This window comes from Populus alba, chromosome 13 (genome assembly GCF_005239225.2).
Source record: "Populus alba chromosome 13, ASM523922v2, whole genome shotgun sequence".
NCBI lineage: Eukaryota > Viridiplantae > Streptophyta > Magnoliopsida > Malpighiales > Salicaceae > Populus > Populus alba.
The window spans coordinates 13,626,713-13,646,488 of NC_133296.1; the positions used below are offsets into that span (position 1 = coordinate 13,626,713).

The following is a 19,776-nucleotide window of genomic DNA, read 5'->3' on the forward strand; positions in this document are numbered from 1 at the left end:
AATTTAAAACAAATAAAAAATTTTAAAAAAATTGAAAATCGCCCCCAAACAATAGGTGCCTAAGTTTGAGAGTCATCACAGAGAAATGTCAACAACACCCCCTGCAAGCCTGCAACCTCAAACAGTAAACGACAGTTCACACATCATCTTTAGACTAACTAATTTGAACGACATGTCGGGTTGTCGGTCTTCAACGGATTTATAAAATTGAGTGGACGGAAATGATATAGACTAGAAAGAAGGAAGGAAGCAAGCTTTGATGGCGGCGATGACGACGACAGCATCAACTTTACAACTCCAACAACTTCGAAACCTCTCCTTTTACAAAGTAAGAATACCCCATTTTCTTTGCCCGTCATATAATGTTGAAGATTTCTTGCATTTTCTTGGAAACCAAACATTCTTAGACTCACTGACTGACTAACCACTTCTGTCTACAGTGTCTTTCTTTGAGCAGCAGCAGCAGCAGCACAAATAGCATCATTTTCTTTCAATCTCACTTTACTTGCAATAAGTAAATTACAAAAACAATCATTTAATATTGTTTTTGTTAATATATTTTGATTGTTTAATCAAGTTCTTGTTTTGTTTAAAACATTTCAGGCTATTATTATTTTCTTCTAATCCAAATTTGAGAGTGCTTAAACATGTGGGAGTCAAGCCTATATCTGCTGTTGGGTCAGGTTAATATTTTCTTAGCTTCTAAACACAATTATAGATAGTAAATTGATGGTGTTACTCATTGAAGTATTGTGGCATTTGGTTGTTTTTAAAGGTATGGAGGCATCAATTGCAGAAACGAATGAGAAACTAATAGCGTTGAAAAATGTTAAAATAGTTATTGAATCCCAAGAGGAAGATAAGATGCAGGTGGGTTATTGTTCTCGGAATCTCTAGTAGCTGATAATTAATGCTATTTTGCAAAATTTGTAAATGTGGTTTGTGGTTATGTTTAATTTTTAGGTAAGAGTGGATTTGAATGGAGATGAGACTCAAAAGGTGTTCAACAAGGCATTGACTGATTTAGCTCGTTCAGCACCTCCGATTCCAGGATTTCGAAGAGAGAAAGGAGGTAATGGTTATACATGTGATTTCTTCTGTACTAATATATTACTGAATTTGACTGCCTCCATCAAATTATGGAATAACGTTCTGCAATTATGAGTATGAACATAGACAAATAGTGTGTAGCTAAAAATCACACTCACCTGTAGAATAGGGAGTCAATTCAGTAAGTTCACAGTTTCCCTGGGCGGTTATCGCCTTTCCCCGGTTCAGGGTATGGGTTCTTTCTCTTTAATAATGTCCTGGTGTGTACTCCCCTACTGATCTGACTCCAGCAGATTCTCGAGAAGCCAATTCTCTCTCTCGGTTTACTTTACTGACAAGAGCTCTGAATGAATGAGCAATGAGTTTGATTATAGCTATTCAAAGTTTCTTTGTTTAATGTAGAGATGCATTCAAGATCAAATATTTGTTTATGATATGAATCACTTATTATTAAATCTAAAAGATCTTAGTACAAGTTTAATGGTTCTTTAGTAATTTCTTGATGATAGTCTGGAATTATCCTGCGAGAAGAATCCATACTTGATAGTGGTCAGGATGAGATATTAAATAAAGAGATGTGGTATCATGCATTTCTTTGTTAATCCAAAGAAATATTCATTGAGTTACTTTTCTGCTGATGGATACCTCAATAGGTGGTTCCAACATTTAGATGAGCCATCTGCTTTTGAAGCATGATCATCTTGACCTGTTTAGGATCCCCAAACCCATATTTTTAATCTGTACTGTCTTTAATCTCTTGATTGCTTCTCACCTTTGTCCTTTGTTTCATTAATTTTCGTCTCTGCAGATTGTTAACTCCTCAGTCAATGAATTCTAATCACTTCTTATTTTTTTTGCATGCATATTGGCTAATCCAGGAAAAACAACAAATGTGAGTGATTCTCGTTCATAGTTTTTTTTTTCTCTCTCTTTAGAAATCAAAATTTTATAATGAAATTAGTTTTGCATGAATAATGCATGTTTTACTTGAAATCTTCAATTTATGATTTGTTGTAGTCTGTTAATTACTTGGAAATGGAATAAAAGATGCAAAATTTAGGAAGTTCAAGTCATGGTTTCACTCACAAATTATTCAAGTTTCAATATAAGAGAGTGCTGGTATCTCCTACAGGAAGTAATTTATTATGTTCTTCCTTGTTTTTAAATGCCAAACTTAGTTCTAATGAAGAGATGAGAACCATTCTTATTTTTTGTGATGTATTTGCAAATGCCTGTTGCCCCTGCTATATCTTTATGTTGTATATGCCAAATTGTAGCTGGCCATGGCGTGAAGTATCTTATGTTATTTGCTTCTCATCCTTCATGCTCGTAAAGGAAATTCTATGCACTGAAACTACTCCATTAAACATCTATTGGGAGTTGCATAACTAGCATTATGATCTGCCTACTGTTGTCCTCCGTCATAAGATGTCTGACTAATAATTTCTGTAGGTTCCAAGGGAATTCCTCCTGCAAATCCTTGGAGAAGATCGTGTAACTAATTTTGTGATACAAGAAATAGTCACCTCAACCATGGCAGATTATGTGAAGAAGGCAAGTTATTTTTGCAACACTACATGTTGGTCTTCGTTTTGAAGCTGAAGTAAGTATTGATGAGTTTTTTCCATTCAAAACAGGAAAATCTGAAGGTGAAGGAGAACAAAATTAGCACCACTCAAAAGGCAGAAGAACTCAAGAAAGTGTTTGTACCTGGAAATGAATTTGGATTTAATGCTGTTCTAGAGCTTGAAAAACCTGAAGCTGAAAGTGAGAATGAAACTGAAAATAAAACTGATACTGAAACTGAACCTGAAACATCAAGTTAAATTCACCAATTTTGTAAAGCACTTGTACAATGTGATTATTTTCAGAGTAAGCTATTCATTTGTAATTGCTTTTAGACTATTCCTTTTGTTCTAATAGATAGCTGCTCTCATCAATTGAAGAGTTCTAATTGCTGCCAATTTGAGACTCCTGGCAATGTCTTCGGTGCTTGCCATGGAGAAACAAATGTCAATGTTTAAAGCAGTTTCCAACTTCCTATGTAGTGTCTCTTTTCCTGTTCGAGTGAGGTTTAGAATTCTACATAAAGAGCACAGTAGTGAGCTCCTCAAATCATAGCAACAATCACTCAGGTTTTCTCTTGAAAGATTTATACGAATCCAACACCAAGTGCACTGGGCTGTGGAATGAGCTCAAAATTTGTAGATATCTCTCTCTTCTTTGTATCCTTAATGCATCGATCATCATCATCTTCTTTTTATCCCTAGCTTGGTCTGGTTTAATTTCAATTTTTTATTTGTTCTGTGTCAGAATTGCACTTGCACTCTCGTAGTTGGTGCTGACGCTTCTGTTTGGCGTGGAGGATTAGAAAGAATTTTGGACCATCATCCAGGTTTATATATATACTGGCCTTGGTGGATGCGTTTCGTTTTGCGGCTGGATTATTTTTTATATAAAAAATAATATTTAGATATTAAAATAGATTTAAAAAATAATATAAAAAAATAATTTTGATAAATATTTAACAATGTTAATTACAGTTAAATTAACATGGGATAATAAATTTTTAATTATTATTATTACTAACATTAATATTATTATTATTATTATTATTATTAGATCATTATTTTTATTACTGTTGTTGTTGTTATTATTATCGTCATCATTATTGTTATTATTACTACTTCTATTATTATTAATATTATTATTATCATTATTATTATTATCATCAATAATTTTAATTATTATTATTATTATTTTATTAAAATCATAAACTTGATTTGAAGAATAAAAAGAAAACCATAAGAACTCTGTCAAAAGAACAAAGGGTAAAAAAATATGAAATTAAAAGCAGAAGAATCAAATAAAAAATCATTATATATACAAATTAAAAACTAATGGTTAAATCAAAAACACATGAAACTTTAACAACAGAGAAAATGATAAAAATATATAAATCAAACTAAATCTGAAATACTATTACCCTTAAGGACCATAATGTATTTATTGAGGTAGAAAAAAGAAATGAAGAGGGAAATAAAAGGGTCATCAACGATAAATCAAAAATATTTGGATTACACACGCTATCTAAAATGAAAGACAAGACGAGAGAATTTTATTTTTGGCTCATGATCAAATCTCATTATCGATCATAAAAATAATGTATAAATAAAAATACCCTCATAAAAATCAATAATAACAATTAGTCCATGTGAAAATACCAAAATACTCCTTAATCAATCAAAAGCAGACAATTTTTTTTTAGCAATGTTATATAAGTCACTCTAGTATTGTACTAAATAGTAAAATGAGTCTATAACCATAGTAATTTTATCATGTATTTTAGTGTATTTGTTATATATGGCTATATTGTTTATTCATTAGTATATATTCAACAAAAAGAAAGCTTTTATACTTATTTGCCATGTTGATTTACCCCTTTTCTTGTGTGTTATGTTTTTCAGGAGTGAACTACAGAATTGATGAAAATTCAAGGAAGACATTTATTTGGGACACGCATGACCAAGTCGCGGTATTGAAAAAACTGAGAGAAGTTGAGAATTCAGTGCAAATCTATGAATTTAATTCAAAATGACATCTGAGTAATTATGTCTAGAAATTTTGCAATTTTTATTTATTATAAATCAAAATAAATTTGATGTTCCCTTTAATCACTTTGAGATTTAATAGAATTATAAGTTTAGAATAATTTGCTTATCTCATTGTTTGTTGATGCAGTCTAGCCCTGCTTGTTGTATGCTTCGCTTCCCTGGTACCAAGTAAAATTTCGTACAAAAATCAAAATATTTGCTAATGAGAAAAGATAGCATGCATGATTTAAATTTAAGGATATGAAGAATCTGGGCATCATCATTATAAATTGTGAAAAAGCTCCACCATCTGTGGCTAACTACTTGCTGTCTAAATGGCAGCGTTTTAAGAAAAAATAATAAATCAGCAAGGAGGGTAAAATCTTGAGAAAGGACCCGTTTCCTCTGCATTTCATAAATTTCCCTTCAAATTTTTTGGAAACTAAAAATTTGGACAAGAATTGATAGAGCATTCATCATATATGCTCAGTTCCAAAATCAGCAGAGTTAGCAGTTATCTATACAGACAACACTACTACCATGAAAAAATGTCTAATTGCCTCCACTGACAATGGATCAAATCACCTTGCTTCAAGCTTTTCCCACAACTTGGAAGCTCTTCTGATGATCATGTCAGCTGAAAAGCCTTCAGCATAAGAGCTGACGGCAGTCAAGAGGTTTGTGAATTTCTCACCATTGTCCTGCACCGGTCAAACCAAAAAATCAGTATTTCCTGCAGTTAAATAATTAGCAAAAGAGGTTATCCCAGAAAGCTGTGCATGAGAGCATGGAAGTTCAACTTGCATACAAGATGCAGCTGATTATAAGAGCAAGGTTAAGCTGTGCAGTGGCCAATAAAGAAAATGTAGATTAAAGCAACAAAGAAAATTATTGGAGATGAATAGTACAGTAGGCTTTGCACTTTAGCAGGTGAAGAGTGCAATAGAATTTGCATAATTTGCCAAGACAAAAATAGAACTTGATGATGGGAACACCATGTATGGGTTTGGAAGGTCCAAAGGGGACTGCTGCTGTTAAGAAAGCATGGACATACCGCGAAATGGTCATTAAAGCCCAGCTATAAGAAATGAATGGCTCTAGAAGGAATAAATTGACAGAATAGTGCCTGCGTCAAGTAATTCAAACAGTGTATGCTCGGACTATAGCTGCATTGCCGGTGATGGAAATGACTTGATAGATAGTATGTAATATTGCAGTGTGCTTGTTAGGAAGCCACAATTTATAATGGAAAGCAACAGTGAATTGGAATTAGACAGTGAATTGTGCAATTAAAACCAGCACACAAGTCATGAAACCAATAATGAAATTAGCTGGGATTCATCATCTCATCAAAGATAGAACAAAACAAACATCAACAAGTACCAGTTCTGACTAGGAGAGTGCAAGTGTTTAGAGCCTCTCTCACTAAATTGCACATTTACCTGAATATGGATAGAAAACTTCTAAAATAAAAATAGACATAGTGTACGGACCTCGGGTTTCTTAAAAATCAAATCTGTGGTAGCAAATGGAACCATGTACTCTGGAAGCTCACAACGCAACTTTGCCTGCCATTACATAAGATATCCATGCATCAAACAAATACCAAGGACTAGGTGCCTACAGTCACAGTTAGATTAATAATAAAGTAACAGCTGCCATATTGTCATCGAGTCTTTCAAAATATAAAGCACCATATCTCATTTAACAAGTCTGCACATGGCCAGTCATGAGGCTTCTGCATTTTCAAGCATTTCAATGGAACTTTGTTCCCTAAAATGGTTAGATCTCATAGATTTTACATTGATAATGACCACAATGTTCATAATAATTGTTAGAAGAAAGTGCATGGCTAGGTAAGATAACTAATACATACTGCTCAAAGAACAAAGGAAATGAAAATCTGAACTCATGTTAGTGTATTTATTTAAGTTTCTTCAGCGGTGAGGCACAAAATCTATAATAATAAAAAAAAAAGATTGTAAGCACCGAACAGGGTTATGTTTCGGAAATGAAGACATCTTCTGATACTCCATAGAAAAGACAAACAAACATCTATGCCATTTACTGTAGTATCAGTCTTTTGCTCTTTATTCTTGTCAGACCAGTCGTAAGAACATTATGCATGCTTTAAAAATGAGATTGGGTGAGATATTTATCCACTAAAAAATTAATTTTCCACAAGAAAATATAATGAGCAGAGAAAAAGATAGGAAAATTACCAGCTCCTTGCTTAGTACTGCCTGATTAGCATTCTGTCTCAAGGCCTACAAGAGAGTAGTGACCAGAGGAAAGTAAAATGAGTCAGCCACATAAACGGCCACAGAATTTTAAATAAAAGCTAATATCATGCTATATTTATCTCAAATTTCATGAGCACAAGATCATGACATGATAAATTAACTTATATTTACGAGAGGTGCAATATCCTTGATGACAAACTTCTACATCCTCTTTTCTTACCAGAAAGGAGAGTTGCACATCATTATCGATAATGCATGCAATATCCCCAAGCACATGGAAGAAGAGAAAGCCATTACAAGCCCACCCCCAATAGTTGCTGAATAAGAACCCACTATCAGACTCCACAGCAACCCCCAGAACAAACACATAGGGATGGATTCTAATAAAGTGACTAGATATAGCACAACTGATTTGATAAAAATTGACTGAAGATATTTCATCTCATTGCAAGTGTCAAACCATGGAACAACCAACAAAAAATGATAAAGATTTAAAGGGAAAAGAAAAGGATATGACTTTAGCAAGTACTTGATTCATGTTGAAGATTTCTACCTTTTTAATGCTCTCCCCTTCTACTTGATCAACACATTTCAGCAAATTCTCCAATGTGCCTGAAAAAGAAGTGAAGATTATTGCAAGTCAGTATATCAAGAAACACACTTATATGGGCCAAAAAAGAAAATCCCACATTGACAGACAAAAACAGCTTGCAATCACTTTTGGCAGAAAAAACAAATATTCCATAACAAATGTCATCACATAATAGTTCAGCAACATGTTCACCCTATGACATTTTCCAACAAATTCAAAGACGATACCGAATCTAGAGATCAGTTCCACAGCATGGACAACTCCAATTCCTTCAACTCCTGCAATTATTAAATGATGGAACATCAATAAATCAACCTTTAGAATATTTGAATCTCATAAAAAAAGAATTCCTTAAAACTTCTAGCAGATTGCTTCATTTCAGAGAAAGGTTTAAACATTTTTAGCTCATTTCCATTGCTCATTCCAGAAACTAAGCAGAGGCTAGACACAAGTTTGAGCTGACCTTCGCAACATTTCATCAAAATTCAGGATTTTATTTTTCATTTTATTCACATCCAGTATTCCTCCAGTGAAAAAAATACATGAATGTCGAACATCATGGTAAAGGAAGTTCAATGATAAGTCATTGGAAGAAGATACACATGTAAAGAGATCATAAAGGAAATGACATTTAGCTGACTGTATTTAACTAATGAGAGATGTGTAGCGTAACCTGGAATATTATCAGATTTGTCACCCATAAGAGCCATTACATCAACAAACTGAGAAGGTTTCAATCCTCCATATTTTTCAGCAAAATCCTCCATTCCAAATGAAACCATCCTGGGCAAAGCAAAATATGAAACTACAGCACTACTCTATAAAATCAGATCAAAATTCCGAAAAAGCAAGCCAAAATTAAAGAAATTAAGTTATTCAAGGCAGCATGAAGCACAATCACAACCCACCAATAGTAACTAAACAGGTGACTCATTAATTTGCACTCGTATGAATAACTTGTTTTATTACATCATTAATTCTTAAATACCCTATAATAAACTGATTGTTTGGTTTGGTAATTCAGTTTCAATTTTGGTACAGTTTGAAAACCAACCAAACAAACAAAAACCAAATTCTTTCCCTTTTCTTTCAATTTTTATTTTCGAGAAATAGTCAAAAAGGACGAAATGTTTTAGAATAGAAAGTTTTGTTTGTATTGAAAATAAAAAACCAAACAGAAATATTTCAGTTTTACATAATTCGGTTTCTCACATATTCAGTTTGGTTTCAGTTTTTAAAAACCAAACTGAAAACTGAACCAATCAAACTGTTTGCGCACCCCTTACTATTAGGCTAACATTGCCTTCAAGTTCAACTGAATTTGAAATTTTATTTAGGAAGAACCCATAAGCAAATCAAAGTCTAATAGAGCATGGCATCAGAATTTACACTCATATGTCCCATTACAAGATCATAAGCAAAAGACATGGGTGGTGTCATGGCATTGGGACAGCTGGTTGTAGGCTCTAGATATTAATTGGACCAAATTTTTTAAGAAAAGAATAAAGAATAAAACTTAAATTTGGAATAAACAAATGTTGGCAGGTAATTATATGTTCTGTGTTATACGTATAGAATTTTAAATTCATATATTTCGATGGTATGTTAAGAATATTAAATGCAAAACCAGTTTTTGCAGCTCTGCAGTATTTATTTATTTTTTCACTGCTATAAATACAAAGAACATGTATAAATTCTTTCTTCACTGTTGCATGGTTTTTGTGTTCTCAGTTTACATCAAATTGCTTTGAACATAAAATATATCTTAGCCTAAACCAGGTTATGAAGTTACATAGTATCCCTTTACCTCTCTTTTTTCTCGTGACAGATATCTAGAACAAACATAAATCTTCAAATTTTTCATAGTTCTGTATTTTCAGTTTACATCCAATTGCTTTGAACTTAAAAAACTTCAAGTTTATTAGTTCTGAAGATTGTTCATCAAGTTATCTAAATATCAAAAAATAAACTCAAATCCACTAGTGGAATCATAGTAAATGAAATCCAACTCATTATCACCAAAATGACATTATTTCTAAGCCATGCAGGATGAAAAAGTTGATCGCAGCTTTGCATAACACGACTTTATATGATAAGAAAGAACATATTCGCAGAAAGAAAGGTTTCAGAAAACTCCAAGAATTTCTGATCACTCAAACCTCAAATGTTAACAAATATAATGCAGGCATGATGTTGTAAGTTGAATGGTTACTAACTCAAGGCCACGTGGTGCAATCCGTAGAAGACGTAATGAAGGAGAAAGAATCTGAAAAAAGTCTTTGTCCGGAGAAACAACTCGTACCTGTTACAAAATAAGCACAATCACAAGACACTAACGGTGGCAAGAAAAAATAACATAGGAGCTTTTAGGCAAACAGTAATGTTAAAGGTACTCAGTTTTAACTACTCAAACTGATTAAGAAAATCAAGCAAAGAAAGTTAACCTTCCAAAAGCTGAAGGATGAATGTGATAGATGTTTAGCTAAAAGGTTTCTATGTTGTATGGTAAAATGGTCAAAAATCATTTGGGGAAAAAAAACATTATACAATAAAACAAACAAAACAAAGGGGGCAGTTTACTCCTAATGCCAAATCTTTCACTTGTGAACACTTCAGAAAAAGCTTATTAATGCTAATATTAACAAAAAAGCAGAAGCCTATCAGTTTCTGGGCTTAAGATGAGATATGTTTGTCTGGGTATAATTTATCAGCAAAAAGCATTTTTCCTGTTTTTCATAGGAAAGTGGATAGAAGGGTTCTGGAAGGTGAAAATATTGTTTTTGAGCTCATGAGAAAAATAAATCAGTCGTGTGAGACTCAAAAAATAGTGGGAAAAAAATTAGCTATTCATAACCTGTCAATCAAGAAAAGATCTTCTCCAGGGAGTTAAAAAACAAGATAATCAAGATGAATTGTCTACCTCCTAGATAAAATACATAAATAGGCTGATTATAGAGTAAGTATAAGAGAAAAGGCAAACAATAGAGGAGCCAAACAGTTTCATTGACCTGTAGACTAGAACACATATATGAAAGGCAGTTGAGGGAAAATAAGAAAAACAAACACAACTAAAGCAAGATACAACCATGTTGAAAGGAAGCATATAACATACTAAGTTACATTGTCTGCCTGTAGCTATGTAAGCAAGACAATAAACAGTTTCTTATTTTAATAGCTTCTTTCGATTTTATTCCATAAAGGAGGGGGGAGCCCACAATGACTAGATCCTTGGGAAACAGTGGAAATCATTTTCAAAACATTATCCATCTTCTCTCCACGAAAACAAAATCCATGGATGAGTGTGGTTAGATTTCATTATACAGTCTCAGGTATTTGAGAAATAGAGCTCAGATAATTACCTTAAACCCATCCTTGACACTATTTACAGCCAATGTTCCAATGACATCATCTGCTTCTACCCCAGGTACCTGCCTTCACATAAAATCATAATTGATTACCATGAGAAATCTGAGTTGATCAATTATACAAGACTGCAAGATATAGCTACTTACCTCAATCACCTTAACGGACATAGCTTTGATAGCAGCTTTCAAATATGGAAGTCCCTGGAAGACAGTATCAGGCGTAGGAGGGCGGTTGCTCTTGTATAAAGAATATAAAGTGTGGCGAAAATTCAAGCCTTCAAAAAATAAAGAATATGATAAATCCAATCAGCTGATTTTGATTTGTGAAAACTAACTTGTAAAGTAGCCTCCACTTGGGGACCTTTTTTTTTTTCTTGGGGAGGATCAAACACACAAAATGCAAATGTGCACATGAGTGAATAAACAAGAGAATATTGTGAGAGATGGCAACATTAGAGTAATTTTATAGTGTAAAATCATAAGAAACAGACAATGACAAGACTGCAATGAGCACCTTAGCAGAGCTAAACAGTGGAAAAGGAACTCTGAACACATTCCCAAGCAGTTGCAATAAAAAACCTCATTTAGTTGAGCCTAGTCAAGTTATTTTTCCAGAAACCTAATAAAATTAACCTTCTCCATCCAAACTAGCTCTAGGCCCTCCACTGGCAACAGCTAAAAAGGACTTTGGTACAGATGTATTGGCAAAGATGGAAGTCTACGTGGCATCCTAGTCTGTGAATATATTGATCTCTTTATTATTATTATTCTGTTCCATTGCAATAGAATAAACGATATGAACAAAAAAATAATCATTGGGAATTACCATGGAAAATTCACTTGAAGGTATAATATTTTGCCTTTGAGAGTTAAGTTAGGTGAAACATTTCATGATCCATTTTTTTCTTTTTTTTATGAATGTACAATAATATTTCAGAATGTGTTTCAGGTTTGATCCATGATCATGTATCCTGGTGCCCAAATGAACATGGCTGTCACAAACAGCACATATAATTAACAGTTGAAAAGGCAAGCATGCCAGAATTAAACTAGAAATTACTTCTTGAAGCTTGTTTGCATAAATATACGATGTCTGTTATCTTAAAGCACTAGAAGCAATTATAGGCTATCGCCTTATCCCATTTTGAAGCATAGAAGTTAAAAAGACTACATGGAAAACAGGAACAGAAATAAAATAGTCTTGAAGTTTGTTTGATCACTAGAAGGCCCTGCAAATGGTTGTCCATGTCTATCCAAACACCTAAGAACCATGCGCTGAATTCATAGCCCATCAGGCTGAGCTTCTAAAACTCCTCACTATATTCATTAATGAGAAATGGATTCATATGACCTCCATTAATCACAAGTCAACATTTATGATCCATCTACAGTGTATTCATATGCTGCTTAAGAGAATCACAAATGTGCTCTTAGATGTGTCATAAACTCCCTCTTTGTATCTCCCAACAGTAGAGGAAACTAATGTCACAAAGGACAAACATAACGATTCAGAGAAAGTCAAGTTCATGCCATGTGAATTGTATTCCACATTCATTGAACATTTGTAGCACGTACATGTTGGAGGTTTGATGCAGCCAGTTAAGCTCAACTCAAAATAAAATCTACTGAAAGTCATCATGACCCAGTCCATTATGCAGCCAATCAAATCTACTCAAACTAAATTGCCTTATCGTCACTTTTTTCCTTTCGTTAAAAAGTCTAGGATCAGAAACTTTGGAAATCAAACATTATTAAAATTCTTAAACAACCCTATATTAATTAAAGCAATTTATAAGCATTTTGAGACCACGCATGATAAAGAAAAGAATTATCTTTTGCAATAAAATAACATATTATTCAAGAAAGCAAAGCAAAAAAAACAAAAACAAAAAAACGCTCAATTTGATTCTAAAGTCAGACACCTTTAAAAGTGATTTGAGAAAAGGCATGAATTGCCCACACCACAACAATGACATGCCTTGCACTCAAATAAAGTTTCTTCATCTGCACAGTTGACTCAGTGTAAAACCAGCAAACATCACCCATAATTATCTGGATTCACCTATAAATGTTGTTTCTTATTTCTTACAGATTGTTAAATTCATTATCAAAAGATTTTAAAGAATTATAAACTGACATACCTTTTTCCATGACAGTTTTGTTGGGTGAAACACTAGATTTTCCATACGGTACTCCTGAAAAGGAAAGGTAAAAGTTTGGTCTATCAAAACTCCACATTGAACAACAGTTTCACTATCCAATACCCCATAACTCGTACAAATTGACCACTGACTCGAAAATAGGAGAACAAGCTGGATGGCCCAAATTCATCATCTAACATTTGAGATACCCTCTTAAAGATTTCTACTTCTGAAAGCGTTTTCAACCAACTTAAAGTCCCATTTATATAATGATTAGGAATTAACAAATTGACACAGTTTAAATATTATGCGCAAATTGACCACTGAATTTAATTATTAAGGTTTTTACAGTTTTGGGATGGAACAGTGCACGTTAGCACACTTTTGATTTGTGAACTAGACAGAGCTGAAACGTTAGGAAATCAACAATTTTTGCTCCCTTTGCATAATTCCAGTGAAAAGGACGAGGCACCCTCCAAATTGTAGGCAAATTATGCCCCAACATTTTGGTACTCATTCGACCAAGAATCCTGCAAAGGTAGTTTGTGGATATCTTTTGTCTGGTCCAAATGTCATACCTAGAGAAACCTCTAAAAATTGTGAAAGAAAGATGTTTGTGCTATAGAGGGTTCTTTCTCCTGTGAAATTAATTCACTGAGCCAGAGCTATCCTCCAGCTATGGTTTAGACGTTGGAAAAGGTGAAGCAGTCAAGCCCATTGCAACCTTGAATCTCTTAACTGTAGCACTATGCAAGTGAAAGATTTTTTATGCTGCTTTCTCTGTTATTTCAGCAGTGTTTGGCAATGCAAGGTACCATGTGTTTTCTGTGTTTTGATGCATTAACCCCAACTCACAAGAAAATCATGACAGAGTCCCAGTCAACTGCAACATTGCATGAAAGCTTCCAGTCATAAGGTTCTGGATTCATGTATTTGCTAAGATAAGAGAGCACCAATTCTTGGGATTTCTTTTGACTGACATTTGCAATTTCAAAGTCACAACATTGCCTATCTTTGATATCCTAAGCTCAATAGGACAGGCTACCACTAATACATGGAATAGTTTTCTTTCCTGATTTCAGTTTGTCAACCCCTATCATTGGCAAACTCTGTAAAGATCAGTTCCAGTTCAATTCATGACACCATAGGAAAGCCATCTCTTAACTTTTCTATGAGTTGGTTAATGCTGCTCATGCTATTGAAGTATCACTTTTCTTCAAAGTGAGAAGGCTCAAGAAATGGATGCCTACAGAGCTAAAGGATTGTTTTATGCTGTCAATAAAACTTTTTTTTTCCACAATTATAAAACTTAGAAGACATAATAAAGCCTGAGGCTCAAGAAACGGATGCAAACCAAGCTAAAGAATTATTTTATATTGTTAAGAACACGTTGTTATCTGCAAGTATTAAACTGAGCAAACATAATAATGCAGCCAACAAACTGGAATCTCTCTTTCTTGTCATGTATCAGATAACCTTCGTGTTATTTAACTTATAAGACAGAAGCGTAGCACACCAACATTTAGCCTACAACAAGTTAACATTGAACCTCACCTAAATGTTTTATCAGTGTCCATGTACTCACAATGTCCAGCCTATTGTTGATATTAAATCATAGATTTGAGCTCTCATCTCTTTCCAAAAGTCAGACTTGAAATGAACAGGAATGAAGGAATGACACTTCAGCAACAAAACATGAGACAAACACAAGAGAAACAGAAGAGTGAGGAATAAGTTCATCAAAGGGAACTATCTTCCTTCATAGATTATATGGGTTTTGCATGCTTTGAACAGGAATTGAGTCTCAAACCCACCACAATTTGACAAGTAACTCTGCAGAAAAGAGATATCTATTGTACCAAAGGCAGGAAAGGGAATTTAGAGTCAACATGTCGGAGGGCACAGGGAATCAAACCATTCACTAAAATCATTTTATTGCAGATTCACCCAGACAAAGATAAAAATCATCATTGTCAGTTTTAAGAGGTTGAGATCATGTAGTTGGAAATTCCAAGTAAAACATCAAACAGCTTGAAATACTTTAGAGCATGTTAAGAAGCACAAACAACAATTGAGAGAATCAATTAATAATAAAAATATCAGAGAATTTATATCTCACCATCATGATCAAACACCACCTGCAATGAAAAATAATAACCAATAGATAAGTAAACTATCTAATTAAGGAGAATGATGAAAAGGAAAGAGAAAACAATAGCTTAATGTGCAAAAGAAGAAGTAGCAAAACCCTTCCAAAAACAAAAGTTACTGACACTATTATGAAAGATAATATGCAAAGCTATATTCAATGTAAGTTAAAGGCAGACACTATATGTAATATATATTTGATAATGCAAATATAGATGAAACCTAGCACCAGTGTAACCAAGGTTGGGTTACAGAATCATATCTTTTAAAAATAGATCTGGAGGACGTAATGATCATATTCTGATTGTAAATAATCTCTAACCAAATGTAACGTCATGCATCAGCCACTCTTCAGAATCTGAAGTTCACAGTGTTATGAAAAACTGATTTATCAGCTACAAGAGTCTAAATCATAGTCTTTGGATTAGAGAGTACTGGTGAATCTTGTAAGCTGTGTCCAAAAGGCAACACTAAGACAACTTAGCATCAAAAGGCTTTACCAATAAATCATACATAAGGGAAGCAATATCACATTTCAGAGAGATTCAACAAATCAATTATTAGAGAGGTGAATCTCATGTTTGAGAAAAATTGAAGACGGAAACTAAGAGTTTTAACTGCTAATAACAAGCAACGTGGTCATAAATCTTTGTCCAGACACTTTCCACTTAAAATACTATTTTTTAGGGTTGATGGCCCCCCTATACTTGCTAAACCCATTCCACACTATTTGGCAAGTCCAACCAATTGAACTATGGTTAAAGAAGTAGCCCATAGAAGACTACCATCTAAATTTAATGTATCCAGCATTTTTTTTCCTTCTATGAAAATCAATTCCGTGCTTCAGATGAAATTTTGATCCAGAAATTACTAAATTTTGTGCATGTCAGAATGTAAAATGTGGATACTTTTAGTAGCTCTCAGCCTCTTGCTATCACTAATAACACCTACTATAGTTACATTAAATCATTCCTTCTTTGAACAAAAAAGTCAGCCAAAACAGAACCGTTAATGCACATGGATAGCAATGCACAACTTATTTATCTTCATTGTGTAATGTGATTGAATGCAATATACACATATAAGCATAAAGCAATTGTCATACCACTGCATGGGAAGGCATGAATCCCAGGACATCAATTATCTGCAAGAGAAATAATAGAGATATGCTTTAGACATTAAGAACTTAAACAATGGGTTACGTTAATAATTCTATAAGTATTTATCCACTCTTCTCAAAATAATATAGAGGATTATTATGTGACTTTTGATTTGAGTCTGTAATGTGAAGGTTGAGTTATCTGTGTATTGTGTGATAATATCTCTCCTTCTTTGTTTCCTTTCTCTGTCTCTAGAGTGTAGACTCTACTCTACAGTGTCAGTACACGTGGCCCAGGTCACAGGACTGTGGACAGCAACCAAACCAGTCCCTAAATAATAGGAAATCATAAGACTGAAAGAATACACTTACAAAAGATAGCGCAGAAAATATAGTTAAAACCCAATCTCCATTGCCATCTGCATGTGTTAGATGACCATGATGCACCTTTGCTGCTCACAATCAAAAGAAGACAAAGTCATGATAAGCTAAAATACAAGACTGGTCCGATTTAAATATACTAGATCTAGGTTGCACCCTGAAACTAAAGGTAGTTGTAGTTTAAAAGAGCCAATGATCACGACAAATCCAAATTTCAGAAACAGATAAGTCATATGCTGATATTTCAACTTTCATTCTAAAATCTGATGCGTATTCTCTATAGCTATGAGCAATAATTCATCAAAAAATGGAGAAATTCTCAGCATCAATGAAGTATGAGTAAGAAACTTCATAGATCCATGAAGTAAAGACCAGCCAAGAAAATTTTCAAAATTTATGGAGGCAAAGATAATTCCTAATATTTTATTGGACAAGAGAAGCAATGATGATTGAGACAGTAAGCAGGCAATACGTTCAAACATCCTCATTATCTTCAAAACTCCGAAACACTGTAAATCTTAGATAGTGAGTATGCAATGATGTTAAAGATTATTCTCTTCAAATCTCCAAAACACATTACTAAGCTCAATAGACAGTGAGATTTGAGTAGAGAGTAGACAATAAACCCATAGAATCATTAGTCCTTATCCATACATTCAACAGACTTGCCCAGCTACTTTGAAAAACTGACTGCCTAACGCAGCCTGAAATATCTAATCTATTAGCTAATGTCATTGTAATATCTAGTCTAATCTCATATAAGCAGTTAAACTAATTGAAATATAGAATAGCCCTCCTGGCACATGAAACTCTGACATTGCAGACAAAAATCACAAAACAAAGACAGACATACAAATGACACCGCAATACAATTGGTCAAAAGGTGTAAAAATAATTTCCTAGAACCAATCAAACAATCCGCAACAAAACTTAAACTTCAATTTTTCCATTGGTAAAATAATTCAACATGAATATTAAAAAAAAAAAAAAAGCCAATACCATGACATACCTAAAAGCTTGAAGTAAGCTCTATAAATGACCGATGTACCATCTATAAGCATTACTCTTCCATTTGAAGGATTATTAGCCTCCACGGCATTTCCTTCATGCTTGACCAAATCTTGGTGGACCACCTCGTTTTCACTTTTGGAAGAGGTTAGTACATTACTTTGAGGAATTGCAGAAACAACTTGAGATAAACTACAGTAGCCCTAAACAAAACAAAACCCAGAAGTCAAAAACGCCGAAAAAAAGAAGAAAGGATATTGCATAAGAACTAATTTAAAGAATTAAAATATAACAAAAAAAAAAAGGTTGAGTCTTTTCAAAACCCACAAGTTTAATTTAATCAGAAATGGCACATAACAAAGTATTAGCATTACCTTGTTTGATAGAACAGCTGGCGAAGGACGAGACAAAAAAACCTTTCTCTTAAAATTGGAAAGGTTATTAAAGCCAACAATCTGATTCGCTGCTGCAAAATTTCCTCCCACACGGTGAAACCGTCCTTTCCACATGTGGTGGAGATTCAATGACTTGTAGTAGTAAGCCATAACTTCATATCACTTCTCCTCACCAACTGTGGCTTTAGCTTTTTACACAGAATTCAGCTGAAAATAAGAATGGAAGTAGGATTTTTGTAGAGAATGCGTTTGGGTTTTGAAGGAGAAGAAGGCAAGAGAGGGTTTAAGAGTTTTTACTGGGTTTAGAGCTGTGCTGCTGCTGACACTGGTTTTCATAGGGAAGCTTTTTCAGGGGATATTTGTGAAGTTGATATAGTTTTTTTTTTTTTAAATAAAATTTTAATTTTTTATTTTTTATTTAAAAAAAAAAATTAAACACAAAACAAATTCATCCTCTGTGAATTTATGTGGTCCTCTGGTTTTATAATTTTATATTTTGGCTCTATATTATATTTTTCATGTTTCATTTTTTTGAATGCTAAGAAAAAATACAGAAAGTCGGAATATAAGCCTAGGCAAGCTTGGGCTTTTTTTAAGCCCGGTGCACAACCTTCTCCTCCAAGTTCAAGCACCTCGTTGCACTTTTTTTTTTTTTTTTTAATTTAGAATAAAATTTTAAATTATAGTTATTGTGTAATAGTTTTCAAATAAGATTATAGTTTTTTATGGTGATTTTAATAATTATTTTATAAATCATTATATATGAACATAATATGAAAATTTTCTTTAGAAAAGTTCTCATGAATATTCAATGATAATAAATCTTTATTTTAAAAAACTTTATTGTAAATTTTTGCATAACTTTTTAAGATTAACTATTCTTTTATTTTTTTCATACAATAGAGTAAAAATTCTACATTTTTTTTATTGAAACTTGAATTTCAAATCATAATAAGTCTTTACTTCAAAAATAATGTTTGTGATACAAAAATACATGAATAAAAAAGTAGAGTTTCAATCAAATAGATGCATATTTTCCTTTTAGTTTTTTATGGACAATTATTTTAATTTCTCTTAGTTTTTTTTTTAAAAAAAACAAGCTGCTAGTAAAAAAAACCATGAGTATAAAAAATAAAATTTCCCCAACGAATGTGGTTTAAATTGTTGCCTTGGTTACAAAATTTTATTTTAATTATTATATAATTAAAAAATATATATCTTTCAAAAGTTGTCTTGTGACATCCCACACTTTTTAATAAGTTTTTTTATGATAATATTAACAAAATTATATATGGAGGATTTGTTCAATAAAAAAATCTCTTGAATAATAAATGAGGAAAAAATGCCTTTTTATTTTATTTTATTGTAAATTTTCTATGTGGTTTTATCAAATTAAATATATTTTTTTATTTTCATATAGTTTTTGTGAAAATTATCGAATTGTAATTTTATTTTTTATAACTTGCTTTTTAAATCATTGATGAATTTTTATTAAAAAACTTTGATTTTAAAAAAGATAGGTCTTTGTCAAAAAAAAAAAAACCATGAATGCATGAATAAGAAAAGATAACTTTAACTTTAAAAAATCCATTTCTTACCCAATAATTTAAATCATTGGAATGCTTATTTTAATTGGCATCAAATTTGATAAAAAAAAAATCACATGAGAAAACTAATTATAAACCAAAATGAAAATGATAATCTTTATTTAATATTTTCAGATATCACAGGTTTAATGATAATATATATTAATAGTAAAGA

At 32.8% G+C, this 19,776-nt stretch overlaps 2 protein-coding genes across 3 annotated transcripts; one reads left to right on the top strand and one right to left on the bottom strand.

The window, feature by feature from the left end:
• Positions 1–170: 170 nt before the first annotated feature.
• Positions 171–2,955, top strand: LOC118050353 (uncharacterized). Its single transcript, XM_035060678.2, has 8 exons — positions 171–328; positions 441–514; positions 604–683; positions 776–870; positions 964–1,072; positions 1,929–1,942; positions 2,503–2,604; positions 2,688–2,955. The coding sequence occupies exons 1-8, from the start codon at positions 260–262 to the stop codon at positions 2,874–2,876; spliced, it is 732 nt and encodes a 243-aa protein (XP_034916569.1). The 5' UTR covers positions 171–259; the 3' UTR covers positions 2,877–2,955.
• Positions 2,956–5,027: 2,072 nt separating this feature from the next.
• LOC118050352 (uncharacterized) lies at positions 5,028–18,388 on the bottom strand. Of its 2 annotated transcripts, XM_035060676.2 has the most exons (15): positions 17,995–18,388; positions 17,622–17,823; positions 16,604–16,683; positions 16,238–16,276; positions 15,104–15,122; positions 12,985–13,038; positions 10,991–11,118; positions 10,838–10,906; positions 9,695–9,780; positions 8,152–8,261; positions 7,706–7,756; positions 7,440–7,498; positions 6,866–6,910; positions 6,137–6,211; positions 5,028–5,344 (listed from the first exon to the last, which is right to left on the bottom strand). In XM_035060676.2, exons 1-15 carry the CDS (start codon positions 18,163–18,165, stop codon positions 5,225–5,227), a joined length of 1,308 nt encoding a protein of 435 aa, XP_034916567.1. In that variant the 5' UTR covers positions 18,166–18,388; the 3' UTR covers positions 5,028–5,224. The 2 variants fall into 2 exon arrangements, with proteins under 2 accessions (XP_034916567.1, XP_034916568.1); XM_035060677.2 differs by lacking the exon at positions 12,985–13,038.
• Between the last annotated feature and the right edge of the window lie 1,388 nt (positions 18,389–19,776).